Genomic DNA, 18,324 nt, shown 5'->3' on the forward strand with positions numbered 1-18,324 from the left:
CCACATTTAAGAAATAGGAAGTTATGCTTCCTCCTTTAGGGTGAAGTAGCTGTATAATTTATGTGTTATTCTTCCGCATGGGAGATTTGTCCCTTTTCCCTCATGTATTAACATATTCAATCATTTATTTATATCAGTATGGACTCATAGATATTTATTTTATACATTAAGACATAAGACTATATTTGTTTTGTTTTGTTTTTGAGATGGAATCTTGCTCTGTAGCCCAGTTGAGTGCAGTGGCATGATCTCGGCTCACTGCAACCCCTGGTTGAAGCAATTCTCCTGCCTCAGCCTCCTGAGTAGCTGGGATTACAGGTGCACACCACCACACCCAGCTAATTTTTGTGTTTTTAGTAGAGATGGTGTTTCACCATGTTGGCCATGATGGTCTTGAACTCCTGACCTTGTGATCTGCCCTCCTCGGCCTCCCAAAGTGCTGGAGTTACAGGTGTGAGTCACTGCAACCAGCGAAGACTGCATTTTTATTTTGGTGCTCATATTGGTCTAGCTTTGGCCATTGGAAGTACTTTCAAGTGCCAGTTGTTTTAGGTTTTGCTTTTTAATTAATAGACTTAATTTTTTTGGAGGAGTTTTAGGTTTACAGAAAAATTGAGTGGAAAGTACCAAGAAGTCTCTTATACTCTCCTTTGTGCCCCCTACCACAGCCCCGGTTTCTCCTATTATTAATGTTTTGCATTAGTGTGGTACACTTACAACAAGGGATGAACCAATATTAATACATCACTAGTAACTAAAATCCGTAGTTTACATTAGGGTTCACTCTGTCTGGCTGTCATTTATGTGGGTTTTGACAAATGTATAATGATATATATACACCATTACAGTATCATAAAGGATAGTTTTACTGCTCTAAAAAGCCCATGCTCCCCCACAACCCCTGGTAACTACCGATCTTTTTACTGTCTCCATAGTTTTGTTTTTTCTAGAATGTCATATACAGCCATGAGCTGCATAATGATGTTTCAGTCGAAGGCCAGGACAGACCACATAGACGACAGTGGTCCCATAAGATCATAATGAAGATGAAAAATTCCTATCACCTAGTGATGCCTTAACCCTCATATTATCATAATATATTCTGTGTTTATGGTGATGCTGGTATAAACAAACCTACGGCACTATCAGTCATATAAAAGTATAGCACATACAATAAGGTACAGTATACTTGAAAATAAATGACTATGCTATTGGTTTATATATTTACTATACTTTTTACCATTATTTTACAGTATACTCCTATTAAAAAAAAGAAAAGCTAACTGTAAAACAAACTCAGGTCCTTCAGGAGATACTCCAGAAAAAGGCATTGCTATCATTGGAGATAATAGCACCATACATATTATTGCCCCTGAAGACCTTCCAGTGGGACAAGATGTGGAGGTGGAAGACAGTAATATTGATGATCCTGATCCTGTGTGGGCCTAGGATAATGTGTGTGTTTGTGTCTTAGTTTTTAAGAAAAATATTTAAAAAGTAAGAAGAAAAACTTGAATAGAACAAAGCTTATAGGACATGAAGAAAAAATATTTTGGTACAGCTATACAATGTGTTTGTGTTTTAAGCTGTGTTATTACAAAAGAGTCAAAAAGTTAAAAAAAATTTAAAGTTTATAAAGTTACAGTAAGCTAATGTTAATTTACTATTGAAGAAAAAATTTTAAAATGAATTTAGTATAGCCTAAGAGTAGTGTTTATAAAGTCTACAGTAGTGTACAGTAATGTCCTAGGTCTTCACATCCACTCACCACTCACACTCACTGACTCACCCAGAGCAACTTCCAGTCCTGCAAGCTCCATTCATGATAAGTTCCCTATATAGGTGTACCATGTTTTATCTTTTATACTGTGTTTTTACTGTATCTTTTCTATGTGTAGATATGGTTAAGATACACAAATACCATTGCATTACCACTGTCTACAGTATTTGGGGCAGTAACATGTTGCATAGATTTGTAGCCTATGAGCTATAGGCTGTCTACTATACAGTCTAGTTGTGTAGTAGGCCATACCATCTAAGTTTGTGTAAGTACACCCTATGATGTTCCCACAATAAGAAAATTGCCTGACACTTTTCTCAGAAGGTATTCCTGTTGGTAAGCGACATAAGATTGTAGTTGGAATCACAGAAAAGAGACTTCTAAGGCTCAGTAAGTGAACCTTTCAACTAAGTCAAAGATTGGCTTCTTTCACTTAGTAATATGTGTTTAAATTTCCATCATAGCTTGATATCTCATTTTTTCATTTTTGTTTTTTTAATTGTGGTAAAATATATGTAACATTTACTATTTTTGTGTGTACAGTTCAATAGTGTTAAGCATACTCACACTGTTGTGCAAACAATCTCTACATCTCTTTCATTTTGCAAAACTCAAAATTCCATGCCCATTAAACAACTCCCCATTCCCCTCTTCTTCCAGCCCCTGGCAAACATCTTTCTCCTTTCTGTTTCTATCAGTTTGACTATTGTAGGTACCAGTAGTCTTTTTTTCTTTTTCTGACTGGTTTCACTTAGAATAATGTCCTCAAGTTTCATCCACGTTGTAAAGCTTGTGTCAAAATTCCCTTCCCTTTTGAGGTGAAATAATAACCCATTGTATGTGCCATATTTTATTCATTCATCTATTGATGAAAATTTGTGTATCTTCCACCTTTTGGCTATTGTGAATAATGCTGCTCTAAACATGGGTAGACAAATATCTCTTTGAGAACCTGCTTTCAATTCTTTTGGGTATGTGCCCAGAAGTAAAATTGTTGGTCTATTTTTAATTTCTTGAGGAACTTCCATACTGCTTTTCAGTGACTGTACTATTCTGAATTCCATACTGCTTTCCGTAGTGGTTGCACAAGTGTTCCAATCCTTGCCAACACTTGTCATTTAGTTTTGGTGGTGTTTTTAACCTTTTAATAGTAGCCATTCTAATGGATATGAGGTGGTATCTCATTATGATTTTAATTTGCATTTCCCTAATAATTAGCGACGTTGAGATCTTTTGATGTTCTTTTTGGCCATTTGTATATCTTCTTTGGGATGTCGATAGCTTTTAAAAAAATTGCTGTATAACAGTCTGCTGTCTGGATGTACCAGTTTATACATTTGCCTACTGAAGGACATTTTATTTGCTTCCAAGTTTCGGCAATTATGAACAATGCTGCTATAACAATTGTGTGCAGGTTTTTGTTTAGACATGTTTTCAACTCATTTGGGTAAGTATCAATGAGTACGATCTGTTGTCTTTTCTGGTGAAGTCTCCGTTCAGGTATTTTGCCCATTTTTAGATTGGGTTTTCTTATTGTCGCCTTTTAATTCACCAAAGTTGTTGAATTTATTGGCATAAAGCTCTTGATGACTTTTTTTTTTTTTTTGAGACGGAGTCTCACTCTTGTCACGTAGACTGGAGTGCAGTGGTGGGTTCTCAGGTCACTGCAACCTCTGCCTCCCGGGTTCAAGTAATTCTCATGCCTCAGCCTCCTGAGTAGATGGGATTACAGGCGTTCACCACTATACCTGGCTGATTTTCATATTTTTAGTAGAGATGGGGTTTCATCATGTCGGCCATGCTGGTTTCATATTCTACTCCATTTTTCCCAGTTATATTTCAAAATATTTCAGATACATGTAAATTAACAGGAAAAGAAGTTCAACTTTAGGAAGACAGTAATTTAATTAAGGTTGTTTTAGCTTTCAATAATTAAGATAACATCTAAAAACCGTAAGAAAAACTTAAAAATTTTTTTTGAAATTCAACTATTTTTCATTTCCCTAACTCCAATTTGGATGGAAAGTATGTGTAGAAGTATAAGCCATCACATCTGCCCTACCACCCTTCTCCTGTCCCCACCCTATCCTACAAAAGATCAGAGCACAAAAAAGGTGTTATAAAACAAATTTATTATGCAATACTTTGTCATAATGAATTGCATCTCTTTGGTAAAAATAAACTTTATAAACATTTTAATAATCAGAGATTAGATACAAAAACTAAGCATTTGTAAGTTGTTTTTAATATGAGCAAAGACTGGCAACTGAGATGTGGAGCAAAGACTGGCAACTGAAAAGTGGTTCACTTGTGACTGGCAGTTATAACTCAAACTGGGACAATTTTTATGCTACATCAGAAAAGAGGATAAGGAAACAGTTTGATAACAAATTTGTTGAATCAGAAAAGCATTCTTACACTTTCATTTAAAAATAAATAATAGTTAACAATCAATTGGCAATTATACATTTGTATACACTATATGATGGCAACATAATACTTTAAAATTAAGCACTTAGTTTAATAAGAAATGTACAACGATTTAAAAAATAAGTTTTGACAATGGCACTGGCAGTTAGATGCAAAGAATATGCTTTAAGAAAAAAAATGGCAGGTATAACATTAAAATACTCTAGTTCGCCTTTCAATAAATATTTTTACTACATCATTAACATACTGAAGTAAACTTGGTTTAAATCAAAGCTTACACATTTCAAACTAAAAAAAAAAAACCTGTAAGATGTATGTAAACCAGAAAGCCTCAAAGTTTCTTAGATAAATGCTATGATCTTCACAAAAGGGCGTTAAGTTGTTGCAGTATTTAAGACAATGGTCTTTACAGCTTTGTGAAGTATTCACATCTGTTGCTTAAATTGCTGGGAAAGGCCTCCTGGTCTACCAAGACACATACATTACCTCCTTAACACATTCTCTAGTTTGACTTTGTGCTAAAGTATATTTAACTGAACATCTAGTATGAGCCCTTTACATAATGCCTCCGAAAGTAGCAAAAGAAAAAATATATATACTAAACTTTACTATATACAAAGGAATCCAAGTTAAAAGAAGTCATGCTGGCTATGAGGACAGGAAAAGCTTTGAAGGTGGAAAAAGGGAGGTGATCCACCTTTTCCATGAATTCAGGTAATCTGTTTTCTTTCTCTGAATTTGAAAAGTAAAATAATAACTGATTTAGTAATATATTGCACAAAAAACTTCAAAAATATATATTCAAGAAACACTGCTTCTGTTTGGGATGTGAAGATGAACAATCGTGCTGAATCAAAGCTTTTTACTAGGGATCTATTATAAACTGGAATCAGCTGCAACAAAACATATTCTTTTGACGCAAGGCAAAATATATGTTAGCTTATATCACAGTTTTAGGATATGTTGGAAAACAGGTAATCACCTTGGAGCTTCTAAATTGACTTTATTATAGGAAAACTTGTATATTATCGGGAATACAATTTCCAGGCCATAGGACTTGGAATGATTCTACTTAATTATACGGTTACTAGTCATGTTTCTCAAAACACCTGAGGAATGAGAGCATGTTCTCAATGGAAGTAGTAACTGGAGGACCATAATTTAAAAGGTGCTTCCCCTGGAAAATAGCTGGCTTGGTATGTTAGCAAGTGGAAGGTGATGCACTAAATTAAGTTTAAGAAACTGTAACATATTGTGTAATCTCTCCCTGTTAGCTTTCAGTGCAGAAGTGTTTATCGTCCTTGCTAGTGATGAATATAACTTAAACATGTAAATTCATGGGAAGAGTGAATAAAAAGAGAAAAATCAAAAGATGTAATGAATTACTGTTACATACATCAAGACAAAATAACTGAAGATCCCTATTAGAGCTGGAACTAACTCTGCTTCTCTTAGATCACTTTCCTTTCCTTATAAAGAAAGAGTAGGCCGGGCGCGGTGGCTCAAGCCTGTAATCCCAGCACTTTGGGAGGCCGAGACGGGCGGATCACGAGGTCAGGAGATCGAGACCATCCTGGCTAACACGGTGAAACCCCGTCTCTATTAAAAATACAAAAAAACCAGCCGGGCGAGGTGGCGGGCACCTGTAGTCCCAGCTACTCGGGAGGCTGAGGCAGGAGAATGGCGTAAACCCGGGAGGCGGAGCTTGCAGTGAGCTGAGATCCGGCCACTGTACTCCAGCCCGGGCAACAGAGCAAGACTCTGTCTCAAAAAAAAAAAAAAAAAAAAAAAAAAAGAAAGAGTAATTGTCTTATGGACAGAAACCAGGTAGCACATTTGTGATACAGAATTCCAGCAGAACAAAATAAATTGGTGCCAGATCACTGAAACACTGTTCCCAAGGTCTATCCAGAAGGCTATGGTAAAAACTTAAAAATAGTTATTAAAATGATGTGTGTAATCTCTTTATTATTTACACTGTGGTTAAAGCATTTTTGGGTTTTTGGTGTTTTATTCACTGTCTATAATAAAGGTTAACTTGGTTTAGCCATTTCCTGTAGATGTGATCGATATAAAGAAAAAACCCAAATACCTCATCCTGCATGCTTAAGGGTTATTTTTCATTATTAACAAATTTAAAAATTACTATATTTTGATAGCATCAATTCATTAATGTGGCTATCCAGGTTAAATTAAACATGGAAATGGAACAGAGAACATTAATACTGTTATCCCTGACTTAAAGTCTTGTCAATTGAAAAAAAAAGTTTTTAAAATCATTTTTCTCATTTGACAGTTTTGCCAAAATAAAAATTAAAAGTTAAAATATCTGTCTCTTAAAAAATGCTTTATAATCATAGAAACAGCTGAAAACAGCAAATCAACATCATGACCTTGACTGTGCATGTGTGTGTATGTATGTGTACATATGTATACAATCTATCAGAATGATGAAAACAAGGTCATTGTCTATGACTTAGGATGTAGCATTAAGACTGAACTTCTGGAAAGTTGCTTCCATCATTGTAAAAAAAAAAAAAAAAAAGATACAATGAATAAGTGTAGTTTAGCATCCTGTTGTTTCTGAATAATCTAATCAACTTATACAAATGATACTATGAAAAACTGTCTCATATAAGCAGACTGTTCAAATAAGATACTCAGTCAAAGCACTTTTGGAGTAGTACCAGAAAATCTTTTTCTCATGGATCAGTGGCACTCTAGGTTATTACACTGCCTCCTCAAAAGGGTGTATTGCATAAGATCTAATTTTATATGAATTTTGAAATTCATGAAGGTAATTTTTTTTGTAAAATTGCATTAAATCTGTTAAGATTTAATTTGTTATACTTATAAATTTAATTCATACAAAGCTTGGACAGAAGTTTTTTCCTAAATGACCTACTTTATGATACATATGCAATTAGTACTCAGAATGTTTCATTACACTCCATTCCTATTACAAGATTCTCAGAATGCAGTACATGTGGCAGGCAAATGAAAGATTCTCTTATTACAAGTGTGTCAAAATGGGTGTACTCCATAACACACTTAATTGGCTATACCTCTCATTGGATAACTTATACTCAACAAAGGCAGCTAGTGGCTAAAACTTAAATGTTTGCAAAGCACTTTGGGTAAGAATAAAAGGCCCCAATAAATGCTATGCAGTATCTGTGAAGTAAAAACACTTCAAAGCTACCATTGTAATAGGAATTGGGAGTGTTCTTGGATGAAATAACACCACAAAATTGTCTTTTCTAAACCTTAGAACTCTTTGTTGCATTCTCTACCTATGTAACCAAAAGAAACTTTTTCTAAACATCAGGATGTTTTTCAATTTATGTTTGTCTTTGCCCATACCACAACAACAAAAAAATTAAAAACAAATTAAAACAAAGTTAAAAAATTTCAATCTTATGTTACCGGATTGTGTGTCGGGAGAGAAGTATATGAAAAATACATTAGCAAAAATTTTAGCTGGTTCAGTAACTATAGTTACAGATTGGAAAAGAAAATGAAAAAAATTTATAGAGTTGCCAAATCTTACATTCTGACATATTAACAGAAGAAAGGATTTTTGTCCCACAAGTTTAAGACAGAGGCTGGGGATTTTCTTATACAAAAATTTTCAAATCTTGGAGACACTTATCACAAAAATTATGCTTTCAGGACTTCACATCATATATTTCTGATCAGGCATGATCCTAACAGCAATTGTTTAATAAAAATTTTAAAAACCAAAAACCAAAAATGTTTTGAAAGAAATAAGGAATTCGTATCCCTTCCCTACCCTAAAACTAATGAAGTCCGTTATGGCTTTGATATCCCTTGTAAAGAATTAAGTGAAAGAGTATTGCCACACTTAAGTGTTTCTATTTTTTCCGTTGCTTTTGATTTTGCGTCTTTGCAGTACTTATTAGAGAACCTAAACATGTACGAATTCCAGCAAGGTGGAGCAGAGATCCAGCTGCTTCTTTGAGCTCCTCATCAATTTCTTGACATGTCTGTTTTCGCATCTTTTTGCCTGACTGACCTTTTTCAGAGATTTTTGCACAAGGCTGCGATGCATAGCCACTGTCTCCAAGAGGATCATCTTCATAATCAACATCTGTATCTTCTTCACTGTGAAATCCTTCACTGCCATCACTTCCCACATGGCTATTCTTTGGGATAAATTCATATACCTCATCCACAGAAGACAGGGAAGACACGCTAGACCTGGATGCACAACGCTGTGCTGCCATGCTACTTGCACTGTAATTGTGATCTTCTTTTGGATCAATGCTGGTGGCTAAAGAATCACTCTCTTGTAATCGTACAGCACTGGGATGATGAAATGCATTGCCGTAACTCCTCTTTTTTTGCAATGCTGTTTTAAGAGGAAGAGGTTTCTCACCTGTGGAAAATAAAAGTTCCATCAATAGGTCAAATGTGTTTGGTTGCAAAAACAGACCAATTTTAAACTACTACATTACTCTTGAGCAGTAAATGTTTTAGATTAATGATGCTTTGTAGATTTTTTATTTTTTTACCCAGATCACATCATTCTGCAAGCATTAATCTGAAACATTAAAAAAAAAACAATTTAACAATGTCTTGCCTTTTCCATAGAACATATAACTATTTTGAATTGCTTACAAAGAATGCCTCAATATGAATGTACCACTGTTTAATCACTTCTGTGTTAGTATTTAGCCTGTTTCCAATTTTTCATTAGTATAAATCATGCTGCAATACAAATCCTTCTGGATGCCTTTTCTTGAATATATGCAAGTAATTTTTCAAAAGAGATATGAAAAAATTGCTAAGGGATATACACATTTAAAATTATAATTGGTATTCTCAAATTGCCGTCCAAAATGGTTTTACTCCCAACAGTGTATGATAGAACTTATTCCCTACTTAACACCATTCTCAATTACTTAAATTTTTTATAATTTTATGGACAAAAAAGTTATCTCAATATTATTTCATTTTGTGTTTCCCCAATTTCTAGAGAAGTTGCACATCTTTTCACATGTGTATTGCCCACATATATTTCCTCTTCTAAGATCCACCTAGTCATACATTTTGCTGACTTTTCGGTTGAACTGTTTTCTTATTTCTTACTTGTAGAATCCTTTTATGTATATACTTGATATTAATCCTTTGTTATATAAGGAAAAAACACGTCTCCGGCATTTTATGTCACTTTTCTTGGACGTATTTTGTTGTCAGATGCTTTTCCCTTTTTTTGGGGGGGGACAGAGTCTGACTCTGTCACCCAGGCTGGAGTGCAGTGGTGTGCCCATGGCTCACTGCAACCTCCACCTCCCAGGTTCAAGCAATTCTCCTACTTCAGCCTCCTGAGTAGCTGGGACTATAGGCATGCACCACCACATCTGGCTAATTTTTGTATTTCTTGTAGAGACAGTTTTGCCACGTTGCCCAGGCTGGTCTGGAACTCCTGGTCTCAAGTGATCCACCTGCCTTGTCCTCCCAAAAGTGCGAGGATTATAGACGTGAGCCACCATGCCTGACCAGAATGCTAAAATTCTGATGTTTTATTAAATTTACCCATTTTTTTCCTTTATGGATTTTGCATTTTGTATCTTAAAGTTTTTCCTAGTCCAAGTTCATAAATATATTTTACTTACTATATTTTCTTGTTTATAGTTTTCATTTCTACTTTTAGCTCTTCGAGCTCATTTTTCTAAATATATTTTTCTTCATTTCTTGGTCAATGTAAGAAAAATCACAGCATTAACTTCAATCTCTCAATTGCTCACATAAATTAATGAAAGTATAATAAAACAGAAACTGAGTTACTCAGATCAAAATAAAATTTGCTTGGAAAGAAGTAATTTTGTAATAGTTATTTTATAGTCTAGGTTAAATTTGAAAAGGCACTAAAATTTTTTTTTTAAAAAAGGCACAATTGCTTACATTCTAAAATTCCTTGTTCTATAGAAGTATTTAAAAGCATCATTGCAGCAGCAGCATCGATATCAGATTCTGAAAAGGGAAAAAGTAATAATATTAATGTTCTTTATAAAAGAGAGGCTATTGTAAGTATTTGCATGCACCCAAAGATAACCAGTGTTACAATTTTGGTGTATATTCAAGAAAGCATAAACATACATTAAACAAAAATGAGATATTATATATTATTCTGAAGTCTGATTTTGTTCACTTAAAATCATGAAACAGTTTTGTGAACAGCACTGTACAAAAGAAATGGAAAGGTACCAGAAATAATACAAGTTCTCTTCTTTAATTATTCACAATGAAAACGAAAACTTAAACTGTTATTTCAGTAAGGTTTCCCCTTAAACAGACTAAATTAGCTAAGAATGTACATCATTACTCCTTTTATTTTTATTTTTTGCATTTTTACCTTGAATACTATCATTACCTATGCATATCTGCAGTTATGAAGTACTATGTTAATTACATGTCAGTTGCAGGAAATAAAAATATGTAATTAGTCAGTCTAGGTCATGTAAACCTATAAATGCTAAGTGAATATGCAGAAACAAAAACAATTAGTATTGTTTTAGTCATAATTATATACAAGCCTGCAAGTACCACAAATAAATATAATATTCATGAAGTCAAATGGATACTCCATTAAAAATGGGCTTTAAAAGACTGGTAAAATCAGCAGGTTCTACAACAGATAAAGTTATGCTCTCATATCTACTTATATTTACTGCTGTAAGTTCTTCATCTTGGTGATATATTCATCTGAATAACTAAAGAAAAGTAAAATGGTATAATCTAAATTACACCATTAATAATTAGAAAAGTCAGAAAATATTTATAAATTTTAGCTTACAAAAAGACATTTAAAATAAGACTCAGATATGAAATTTGTAATCTATATCTCAAAGGTGGAAATTTTTATTAGCATAAAGATTTCCTATTTACTTTCAATGTCTAATTTAAAAGGTATTGTAGATAATAAAGCCATGAAGCTACTGACTTGTTTTCTCTCCAACTAGACCATAAACTCTCCTCAGCAGGAAATGCTATTGTTATTGATAACACTAACAGGCTTAAGTAAATCAGATGTTGGCCGCTATGAGACAGCACATAATATTATACCTCTTTTTCCCCAAGTAAAATGTGACCTCATGATCCACAGCTAACATCTTACTGAATGGGGAGAAGCTGAAAGCATTTCCTCTAAGAAGTGGAACAAGAAAAGGATGCTCACTCTCACCACTCTTAGTCAACATAGTACTGGAAGCCCTAGCCAGAGCAATTAGGTAAGAGAAAGAAATAAAAGGCATCCATGTTGGAAGAGAGGAAGTCAAATGTCCCTGTTTGCAGACAACAGGACCTTATATATAGAAAAAACTAAAGATTCTACCAAAAAACTCTTAGAACTGATAAATTCAGTAAAGTTGCAAGATACAAAATACACAAAAATCAGTAATATCTCTATACACAAAACAACAAACCAGCTGAAAAAGAAATCAAGATGGCAATCTCATTCACAATAGCTACAAAAAATAAAATTAAAATACTTACAAAAAAGTTGAAGACAATACAAATAGACATCCCATACTCATGGACAGGAAGAATTAGTATTGTTAAAATGACGATACTACCCCCAAAGCAATCTATAAATTCTATCAAAATACCAATGATATCCTTCACAGAAATACAAAAAATCCTAAAAGTTGTATGGAACTACAAAAGACCCCAAATAGGCAAAACAGTCTTGAGCAAAAAGAACAAAACTGGAGGCAAAATACTAACAGACCTCAAAATATACTACAAAGTTGTAGTAACCAAAAACGCATGGTACTGGCATAAAAATAAGACACATAGATCAATGGAACAGAAGAGAGAACCTGGACATTAATTCACATATTTACAGCCAAGTAATTTTTTTTTAATATGTATTTTTTTGGAGACAGAGTCTTACTCTGTCACCCAGGGTGGAGGGCAGAGGAGTGTTCTTGGGTCACTGCAACCTCCATCTCCCAGATTCAACCGAATCTTGTGCTCAGCCTCCCGAATAGCTAGGATTACAGAGGTGTGCCACCATAGTCGGCTAATTTTTGTGTTTTTAGTAGAGATGGAATTTCACCATGTTGGCCAGGCTGGTCTCAAACTCTTGGCCTCAAGTGATCTGCCTGCCTTGGCCTCCCAAAGTCCTGAGATTACAGGCATGAGCCACCATGCCCACCCCAGCAGAGTGATTTTTGACAAAGGTGCCAAGAACGCTAACTGGGGGAAAGACAGTTTCTTCAATAAATGATACAAAGGAAATTGAATATATATCTATATGCAGAAGAATGAAACGAGACTCCCACCTCTCACCCTATACAAAAATCAGCTCAAAAATGCATCAAAGACCTAAATGTAAGAACTGAAACAATAAAACTACCAGGAGAAAACAAAGATGAAACACTTCACGACTTTGGTCTGTGAAAAGATTTTATGAATGAGACCTCAAAAACTCAGGTAACAAAAGCAAAAATAAACAGAATTATATCAAACTAAAAAGCTTCTACACAGCAAAGGAAACAATCAACAGTGAAATGACAACCTACAGAATGTTATAAAATACATGCAAACTACTCCTCTGACAGGGGATTAACATCTATAATATAAAAGGAACTCAAGCATCTCAACAGGAAAACAAACCAAAACCCTCTAATTTCAAAATGGGCAAATTATCAGAACAGACATTGCTCAAAAGACATACAAATGGCCAAGAAATTTTAAAAAATTAAGAGGAACGGGAAATAGAGTGTTAGGGAAAGTGGTTACAATTTTAAATATAGAGGTCAGAGAAATCCTGAAGGAGAAGGTAGGCTAGAGTTGGGCAAAGACCTCAGGGAGGGAAAGTATGATATCTGAGGGAAAAGACTATTAGGCAGAAAGAAGAGCAAGTACAAAGGATTTGAATCAATGATGCCCACATGCCACATCCAAGAGATTAGCAAAAACAATGACCTCTCCAATTCCTGTTTTTTAGGATGAAGGCTGAGACAATTTGTTTTGAGTTCAGTATTCTATCACATCTAAAGAAGAAAAGATGCAGCCACTAGCCCATAATGTGTCTCTGTGTGAGTTGGAAAAAAGGCAAATCTTCCTCTAGGTGAATGGTTCCCTATTCAAGGCACACAGCTAGAAGAATGGAGTGTGGGCTGAATTTCAGGCCCCATTCACTGTCTTAAGCCAGGTGAACTTGCAGAGGGCACAATATGCATGGCATTATGCAAAAGCCCCAACAGAGAGATTACTTCTCCATAAACTAATTTTTCTTTTTTTTTTTTTTTTCTTTTATTTTCTCAAGACATAAGGTCTCCTCTGTCACCCAGGCTGGAGTGTAGTGGCACAATCATGGCTCACTGTAGCCTCAACCTCCAGGGCTCAAACGATCCTTCCACCTTAGCTTCCCAAGTAGCTGGGACCACAGGCATGTACCACCACACCTGGCTAATTTTTATTTTTATTTTTTTGTAGAGACATGGTTTTACTATGTTGCCTGAGCTCAAGTGATCCTCCCGCCTCAGGTTCCCAAAGTGCTGGGATTACAGGTGTGAGCCACTGTGTCCAGCCTAATTCTTCTTTTTAATAAAAAAGGATCTACCTTGTTTCCAATTTTATAAAAGAGGAAGGTGATGGTAAAATAATCTAACAAGGAAATACATTATAATGAGAAACCAATTACAGAAACTTTGTCTTATAAACGAAGCACCTATAAAATCTACTTACTAAAAAATTAGTGTATCTCTAACTTGACTTCTTTTTTTTGAGATGGAGTTTCACTCTTGTCGTCCAGGCTGGAGTGCAACAGCGCCATTTCAGCTCTCTGCAACCTCTGCCTCCTGGGTTCAAGTGCTTCTCCTGCCTCAGCCTCCTGAGTAGCTGGGATTACAGGCAATTGCCACCATGCCAGCTAATTTCTGTATTTTTAGTAGAGATGGGGTTTCATCATGTTGGTCAGGTTGGTCTCGAACTCCTGACCTCAGATGATCCACCAGCCTTGGCCTCCCAAAGTGCTGGGATTACAGGCATGAGCCCCTGCCCGGCCTAACGTGACTTCTTTTAACAAGCATCCATTATGATTCAAGGAACATATTTTTGAAACACAACACCTAAAACTGATTAAGAGGCTTATCCTGATAACATAAGAAAGCTACGTGAACACCATTTCTGAATATTTTAAAGTGATAACAAAATTAAGTACTGTTACTATAACAGTAGAATGGTACGAAAAATACTCCTTAAATGTATTTTTTTATTGTAGATAACTTACTACAGCCAAATTAATTTGAATTCTCCAACATGAAATTAACTTTGTGAAACCAAACACTTCTTTACAAAAGAATTTTGCCTGTATCTTATTTAAAACATTTATAAATATGCTTCCTACAATGCCTTGCCAATTAACTGTGAAAAAAGTTTAACTTCAACATTAAAAATAAGCAATAGAGAAATAACCCAAAACACTATCATAATTGAGAACACCTGATTATCAATGATTTGTCCAAGGTACAATATTGAGCTTCACAGAACAAAGGGAATAAAAATTCTCTGGGTAGAACTTACAAACAATTTTAAATTATAGTACCCAATCTGTTTTTGTTGATTGGTTTGTTGTTTATCAACAGGGTCTCACTCTGTTGTCCAAGCTGGAGTGCGATGCTGCAATCATGGCTCACTGCAACCTCCACCTCCCAGGTTCAAGTGATCTGTCCATCTCCATCTCTCGTGTAGCTGGAATCACGGGTGTGCACCGACACGCCCAGCTAATTTTCATATTTTTTGTAGATACGGGGTTTCACCATGTTGCCCAGGCTGGTCTTGAACTCCTGAGGGAGTCTCAGCCTCCCGAAGTGCTGGGATTACGAGCATGAACCACCGTGCTCAATTTTGCTATTAAATTTAAACTGAAGACTCATTTGCTTATTGTCACATTTGAAAACACTTTATAATGATATTTTTTCATTGATAAAGTACTTTATGCTATTTTAAAGGTGGCTCTGTTTTTAAAAACAGTATCACTATTAGCTGTATTATCTAACATATCCAGTTGATAAGGAACCAAAATTTGGTAGTTTCAAACATGCTACTGATTTCATAACTGGTTCAAACAAAACTGTGTCAAAATTGTGAATTTGGCTAAGCAGGGTGGCTCAGGCCTGTAATCCCAGCACTTTGGGAGGCCGAGGTGGGTGGATCACTTGAGGTCAGGAGTTTGAGACCAGCCTGGCTAATATGGTGAAACCCTGTCTCTACTAAAAATACAAAAATTAGCCAGGTGAGGTCGTATGTGACTGTAATCCCAGCTACTTGGGAGGCTGAGGCAGGAGAATCACTTGAACCTAGGAAGTGGAGGTTACAGCGAGTGGAGATCGTGCCACTGCACTAACAGCCTGGATGACAGAGCGAGACTCCGTTTCAAAAAACAAAAAATAAACAACAATTTAAAAAACCTGTTAATTTGTGCCTGTTGATCTTTATTTCCTTAACCTTGATGTTGGGAAATTATTAAAAATCATTAAAACAATTAAAAGACACCAGTTTTAGCCATATGAGAGTAAGGTTATAAGTCGAGCATATTTCTGTTGTTTGATTCTCAGTCCATTTGTGTAAGGAATGATATGAGAATTATAGAAATAATTTAAATGGTATAAGTTTTGTAGTAACTACAAAAGGATTTATTGTCTCTATCAAAATTAATATATACATTTGCAGAGCATCCAGATGGAGAAGCTGTCTCTTGTAATTCTCTGAAGTAGAAGAACAGTTTCAATAAATTACCAACACTTTAAGCTCTCTGGACCACTGGTTTAGTTTTATTTCAATAAGACACAAATCTTAGATTTATATGTAGCCCTAACATCACCATCAACTACCTTAATTTTATATCTGTTTGTAGTATACCAGATGCTTTTAGTAGTTAGCATAACTACTAAAATTTACTAACTGGAATGTAGGTTCCATTTTTGTCTGCTTTGTTCACTGATGTACCTTGGTGTCCAGAACAGCTCAGTAATATTTTTAAACAGGTGAATTTACTCTAAATACACACAAAACCAAACTATTTTTTTAAAAAAATTACTATTATACTTTAAGTTCTAGGGTACATGTGCATAACGTGCAGGTTTGTTACATATGTATACTTGTGCCACGTTGGTGTGCTGCACCCATCAACTCGTCAGCACCCATCAACTCGTCATTTACATCAGGTATAACTCCCAATGCAATCCCCCCTCCCCCTCCCCCCTCCCCATGATAGGCCCCGGTGTGTGATGTTCCCCTTCCCAAGTCTAAGTGATCTCATTGTTCAGTTCCCACCTATGAGTGAGAACATGCGGTGCTTGGTTTTCTGTTCTTGCGATAGTTTGCTGAGAATGATGGCTTCCAGCTGCATCCATGTCCCTACAAAGGACACAAACTCATCCTTTTTTATGGTTGCATAGTATTGCATGGTGTATATGTGCCACATTTTCTTAATCCAGTCTGTCACAGATGGACATTTGGGTTGATTCCAAGTCTTTGCTATTGTGAATAGTGCCGCAATAAACATACATGTGCATGTGTCCTTATAACAGCATGATTTATAATCCTTTGGGTATATACCCAGTTAATAGGATGGCTGGGTCACATGGTACTTCTAGTTCTAGATCCTTGAGGAATCGCCATACTGTTTTCCATAATGGTTGAACTAGTTTACAATCCCACCAACAGTGTAAAAGTGTTCCTATTTCTCCACATCCTCTCCAGCACCTGTTGTTTCCTGACTTCTTAATGATTGCCATTCTAACTGGTGTGAGATGGTATCTCACTGTGGTTTTGATTTGCATTTCTCTGATGGCCAGTGATGATGAGCATTTTTTCATGTGTCTGTTGGCTGTATGAATGTCTTCTTTTCAGAAATGTCTGTTCATATCCTTTGCCCACTTTTTGATGGGGTTGTTTTTTTCTTGTAAATTTGTTTGAGTTCTTTGTAGGTTCTGGATATTAGCCCTTTGTCAGATGAGTAGATTGCAAAAATTTTCTCCCATTCTGTAGGTTGCCTGTTTACTCTGATGGTAGTTTCTTTTGCTGTGCAGAAGCTCTTTAGTTTAATTAGATCCCATTTGTCAATTTTGGCTTTTGCTGCCGTTGCTTTTGGTGTTTTAGTCATGAAATCCTTGTCCATGCCTACGTCCTGAATGGTATTACCTAGGTTTTCTTCTAGGGTTTTTATGGCATTAGGTCTAACATTTAAGTCTCTAATCCATCTTGAATTAATTTTCGTATAAGGAGTAAGGAAAGGATCCAGTTTCAGCTTTCTACTTATGGCTAGCCAATTTTCCCAGCACCATTTATTAAATAGGGAATCCTTTCCCCATTTCTTGTTTCTCTCAGGTTTGTCAAAGATCAGATGGCTGTAGATGTGTGGTATTATTTCTGAGGACTCTGTTCTATTCCATTGGTCTGTAACTCTGTTTTGGTACCAGTACCATGCTGTTTTGGTTACTGTAGCCTTGTAGTATAGTTTGAAGTCAGGTAGCGTGATGCCTCCAGCTTTGTTCTTTTGACTTAGGATTGTCTTGGCAATGCGGGCTCTTTTTTGGTTCCATATGAACTTTAAAGCCGTTTTTTCCAATTCTGTGAAGAAACTCATTGGTAGCTTGATGGGGATGGCATTGAATCTATAAATTACCTTGGGCAGTACGGTCATTTTCACGATATTGATTCTTCCTATCCATGAGCATGGTATGTTCTTCTATTTGTTTGTGTCCTCTTTAATTTCACTGAGCAGTGGTTCGTAGTTCTCCTTGAAGAGGTCCTTTACATCCCTTGTAAGCTGGATTCCTAGGTATTTTATTCTCTTTGAAGCAATTGTGAATGGAAGTTCATTCATGATTTGGCTCTCTGTCTGTTACTGGTGTATAAGAATGTTTGTGATTTTTGCACATTAATTTTGTATCCTGAGACATTGCTGAAGTTTCTTATCAGCTTAAGGAGATTTTGGGCTGAGACGATGGGGTTTTCTAAATATACAATCATGTCATCTGCAAACAAGGACAATTTGACTTCTTCTTTTCCTAACTGAATACCCGTTATTTCTTTATCTTGCCTGATTGCCCTAGCCAGAACTTCCAATACTATGT

The 18,324-nt window shown here is 35.6% G+C and overlaps 1 protein-coding gene across 6 annotated transcripts in view; it reads right to left on the bottom strand.

Moving 5' to 3' along the window:
• Positions 1-18,324, bottom strand: part of FOXN2 (forkhead box N2) — a 78,566-nt gene that overhangs the window by 2,025 nt on the left and 58,217 nt on the right. For 5 of the 6 annotated variants that reach the window (XM_033175775.1, XM_033175774.1, XM_033175778.1 and 2 more), the window contains 2 exons: positions 10,139-10,207; positions 6,681-8,609 (listed from right to left, as the gene is read on the bottom strand). The exons of the other annotated variant lie outside the window; for it this stretch is intronic. In XM_033175775.1, coding sequence (XP_033031666.1) covers positions 8,086-8,609; positions 10,139-10,207 — 593 coding nt within the window. In that variant the 3' untranslated portion in view covers positions 6,681-8,085. Of the gene's footprint in view, positions 1-6,680; positions 8,610-10,138; positions 10,208-18,324 lie in introns of those variants that run through there. 6 annotated transcript variants of the gene reach the window in all.

Source organism: Trachypithecus francoisi, unplaced genomic scaffold (assembly GCF_009764315.1).
Source record: "Trachypithecus francoisi isolate TF-2019V2 unplaced genomic scaffold, Tfra_2.0 Lachesis_group17, whole genome shotgun sequence".
Lineage (NCBI taxonomy): Eukaryota > Metazoa > Chordata > Mammalia > Primates > Cercopithecidae > Trachypithecus > Trachypithecus francoisi.